Source organism: Fukomys damarensis, unplaced genomic scaffold (assembly GCF_012274545.1).
Source record: "Fukomys damarensis isolate Sample0158 unplaced genomic scaffold, DMR_v1.0_HiC HiC_scaffold_16, whole genome shotgun sequence".
In the NCBI taxonomy this organism is placed as follows: Eukaryota; Metazoa; Chordata; class Mammalia; order Rodentia; family Bathyergidae; genus Fukomys; species Fukomys damarensis.
Genome location: NW_022900928.1, coordinates 119,207,544 through 119,212,062, shown reverse-complemented (window position 1 = coordinate 119,212,062; position 4,519 = coordinate 119,207,544). Strand labels below are relative to the sequence as shown.

Below are 4,519 nucleotides of genomic sequence, written 5' to 3'. Positions count from 1 at the left end.
TATATAGCCCAGGCTGGCCTCAAACTCATGATTCTCCTATATCAGCCTCCTGAGTGCTGGGATTACAGGTATGAGCTACCATGCCAGGTCCCCCAAAATATTCTTTATAGTTGTTTGGCCTACTGTAGCACCCAGGCATTATATCTGGCCAATATTTCCTTGCACCCTGTTCTCCCGACCAACACACTTTTTTTTTTTTTTAACTCTTTAACATTGGCTTGTTGGAACCAAGTTGATCTTCTCATTTTCTGGATTTGACTGGTTGCTTGCTCATGGTATCATTTAGCATGTGCCTCTTAGCCCTTTATTTCCTGAAAACCGGAATTTATATCTGAAGATGTGATGGTTTCAAATTAAACATTTGGCTAGGAAACATCACAGCTGGTATCCCCTTCATACTGATTGCATAAATAAGATCTGGGTGGTCCACCTTAAGGAGTGATAGGATGGACCACTGGACTCAAGTACCCTTCAGTCCTCCCATCGTGTGGTGGATTCCTTCCATTGGCTGGACAGTAGCTGTGTAAGCAATGAGTTCCCCATCAGACACCAAATGGTTTTAATACTAATTGATAGTCCTTGCCTAAGACAATATTTCATCACATGCCTTCTCCTCTTTCATCCTTTCCACCATAGAGTAGAATCCCTTCTCCCTACCCCATCACCTAAGGTTGTTTGGTTATCATGAAATATATTCCCACTGGAAAGAGCATAAGTGCTTAGTCTTTTCAAGGTATGTTTCCATCCCCTAATGTCACCATTGCAAATGATAAATCAGTATTTCTTTCCTTTTCTTTTTTTGACTTTCAGAATCATGGATTTTCATTGACTCAGTGTGATGTGGTGTACTACAATTATCATATTTAATCCTCAAATTGTCATATCTTTGACCAGAGGGAACCCTTTCATTGCAACTCCTGTGCCCTTGTGACATGACTCTTAAAATTTTCCTTGTTTTTTGGCACAAGAAATCGCAGGCTTGGGCTAGGGGTTTAGCTCAGTGGTGCTGCTGCCTGCCTTGCAAGCTCAAGGATCTGAGTTTGATCCCTGGTACCAAAAAGAAAAAAAAAAAAGAAATAGGTTCATCTTGTTCATTTTTCTCTGTAGACTTTGTAGTTTTGGGGTAACAATTAGAGATCACACTCTAGCATTAGGAGCATTCATTGTTATTATGAGTGTTCATCTGAGTGTTCTTTGGGATCATTTCCATGAACATGGCGAAAAAATTATTTTTAGCAATCGTGAGTTAATACTGTAATTCTTATTTAAACAATAAAATAGTTATTTATTTGATTTCATAATTCTGTTTTCTCTTAAACTGAATATCTTGACATCTAGAGTCATGATATGATTTTTCTTTTTTTTTTTAACCATAATATGAAAAAAGTTGTTTCAAAGTGCTAAGAGCAGCCGCACTTGGGAGGCTGAGGCAGGAGGACCGCTGTGAGTTCGAGACCAACCTAGGCTACATAGTGAGTTCTAGGTCAGTCTCAACTACATAGTGAGACCCTGTCTCAAAAAAACAAACAAAAACAACAACAATAACTAAAGTGCTAAGAGCAGTGTTTTTTTTTTTAGTACTGGGTATTGAACTCAGGTCCTTGCACTTGTGAGGCAGGCACCAGAACCACTGAGCTAAATCCCTGGCCCATAAGAGCAGTGTTTTTTATACACAGACTACTGAGTGCATTTTCTTTGTGTGTGTATGTGTAGAGGGGGGAATATTAAGCAAGAGGATGACAGAAAAGGTAAGTGTTTATAAAATCCTCTTGCCTGCCATAGAGAGAATGGATTATTTATTTATTTATTTATTTATTTTTGGTACCGGGGATCGAACTCAGGTCTTTGTGCTTGCAAGGCAGGTGGCAGAACCACTGAGTAAATCCCCAGCTAGAATGTTTATGAGAGATAAGATGATAGTAGCTTGAACCAAGCTAGTGGCAGTACAAGTAGAGAATGAGAGCAAGCCAGAATAGATTGTCCTTTGGAGTGTGCCATTCATGTTGGCTTTGTGATTTCACACTGGTCCCTTCCATGCTCCAGGAGGTAGAACTGGACCATCCCCAGGCCTTCCCAGCCCTGCATTTGTAAGGTTTCTTCCTGGATGGGCCCTAAACATGCCACATACGGCTCATGACCCCTTCTTTCTTTAGGACCTCATGGTCCGGAATGACTCTCCCTGTGGCACCACCATCGGCCCAATCTTGGCTTCTCGGCTGGGGCTGCGGGTGCTGGATTTAGGCAGCCCCCAGCTGGCCATGCACTCCATCCGGGAGACGGCCTGTACCACAGGTGTGCTGCAGACCCTCACCCTTTTCAAGGTAATACCCTCCCCCTGCTGGTGGTCACTAGGCTCCTTCCCTTCCCAGGATTGGTTGTTAAGGCAACATCACCAGCCCTAAGTTGGCCTAGATGATGGGGGCTGGTTGACATGGTGCTACCATGTAGGAAATTGGGTCATCATTCTTCTCAAGGCTCGGGGGCCCCAAAGGAAAATGAGGGGTTAGAGGGGGCCAAGGGATAAAAAGATGGTATAGCTTTCAAGCGTAGGTGTAACCTCAGCACTTCTCTTGCTGGGTCTGTGGCAGAAGGTTGGTGGGGCACCTCCATCCGGGCATTCGCTGATCCAAATCTCATGTTGCCTCTCATTGTAGGGCTTCTTTGAGCTGTTGCCTTCTCTGAGTGGTAACCTCTTTGTGGATTGAGGACCCTTGGCAAGACTCTTCTTCCACCTCTTTGCACTTGAGAAGAGAGGTCCTCAGCTGAGCTAAAGCTAGATTATTAAAGTGGATTTTTCACTCAGACTCTCCACTGTGCTTGCTTGGAGGTGAGAGGGTGGTGTTGAGCCTGCCTTGATCCACTGGAACCAGAGAAGAGGAGGAGCCTGTGTTACAGGTAGAAAAGGCCATGGCTTCTGGGGACTGAGAGTCCTGATTTTAAATGTTTTTCTTTCTTTAATTTTTTTTTTTTTTTTTGGGTACTGGTTTCTTTCTTAAATATAGGCTTGAAGTAGGTGAAGGGTGGGGTAGGTCCACAATGAGAAAGTCATTTTTCCTCCCATCCCAATTCCTCCCTTCCCTCAGGAAGCAAGCTCAATGCTTTTGTCTTTCATAGACTAGCATCGCTGGCCTTCTGAGGTCTCTGTAATCAGCACTAGGTCCTCTTCTGAACTACCCTGAACAATCAGGGATGTTTCCCAGCCTTCCCAGCTCCTTCTGGGAGCTACAAAGAGCAAGACACAGTCTGCTTTATCTCCCTTGGTCTTCCACTTCTCAGCAGTCCCTGCTATCACTTAATTGTTAATATATTATCAGGAAAGAAGATTATCACCCAAAAAATTAGGCCTAAGTTTGTTTATAAACCAGCCTCTGTCTTTCCCCCAAAATAATTGTACTAACTGGTGTTCTTCCAGTTTGAGACCTATATAAAAATTAATTTCCATGTAAATACGGTCACATAAGCTAAAAATCTTGCAGTGGTATGGACATATATTCATGTTCGTAACAAATCTAGTTTAACAATGGCAAAAAATTAATATTCATAAAGGTTTCTCAGTCACTTTTCTTTCACTGGGACAGAATGTGTGATACCCACAAATTAGAGGTTTATTTCAGCTCATGGTTTCAGAGGGTTCACTCCATGCATGGTGGGCTTGCTCCAAGGTAGAAATAGCATTGTGGGGGTGAGGAGGAGGAGGAGGAGGAGGAAAGCTGCTCTAGGAGGAAGTGAGAAAGGAAGAACAAGGAACCAGTACAAGAATACACCCTTCCAGGGCCGAGGATTTAGCTCAGTGGTTCGGTGGCCTGCCTTGCAAGCGCAGGACCCAGGTTCAATCACTGGTACCAAAAAAAAAAAGAATACACCCTTGCAGGTCTGCCCCTTCATCCGAGCCCCACCTGTGAACAGCATGAACTCATCAATGGATAAGTATAGCATCCCCCTAATCTAATCATCTTTCAAAAGCCTCAGCTCTGAACATAGGAGACCTTTGGGGGCCCTTTTAGATCTAAATCATAACACTCAGTAAAGACAAGGCCAAGTATAGTATGAAATATTAATGTGTAGCTGTTAGAAGGTGAGTCATACATGCTAACATGAAGAGATCACAAAGTCATTGTTGAGCAGAAAAGGTGGGTTAGAGAATTGTGTAAAACATGTTTCATTGTGTGCCAAATCCATGTACCCACACAAGCATTTTTATGGGTATATGAATATGCATGTGGATGTGTAGAAAAAAGCCTGAAAAATATACATACATCATACTTTCACCAGTGGTTTTCTGTATGTGGTGACAAAGGAGACATACATTTTTCTTTTGTTTTGTTTTGGTACCATACCAGGGATAGAACTCAGGACCTTGTGCTTTTGAGGCAGGCAGCAGAACCACTGAGCTAAATAAATCCCTGGCCCAAGACTTACATTCTTGTAATGGTTTCCTTTTATGTGTTCATATATTATAAAAATATTTTCACCTTGCCGGGCATGGTGGCTCACACCTGTAATCCCAGCACTCAGGAGG

The 4,519-nt window shown here is 42.8% G+C and overlaps 1 protein-coding gene across 1 annotated transcript in view; it reads left to right on the top strand.

The window, feature by feature from the left end:
- Positions 1 to 2,931, top strand: part of Dnpep (aspartyl aminopeptidase) — a 9,517-nt gene extending 6,586 nt beyond the window's left edge. The window contains exons 14-15 of the mRNA XM_010611827.3: positions 2,154 to 2,321; positions 2,655 to 2,931. Of these exons, the coding sequence (XP_010610129.1) occupies positions 2,154 to 2,321; positions 2,655 to 2,705 (219 nt within the window). The 3' untranslated portion in view covers positions 2,706 to 2,931. The remainder of the gene's footprint in view (positions 1 to 2,153; positions 2,322 to 2,654) is intronic.
- Positions 2,932 to 4,519: the final 1,588 nt, after the last annotated feature.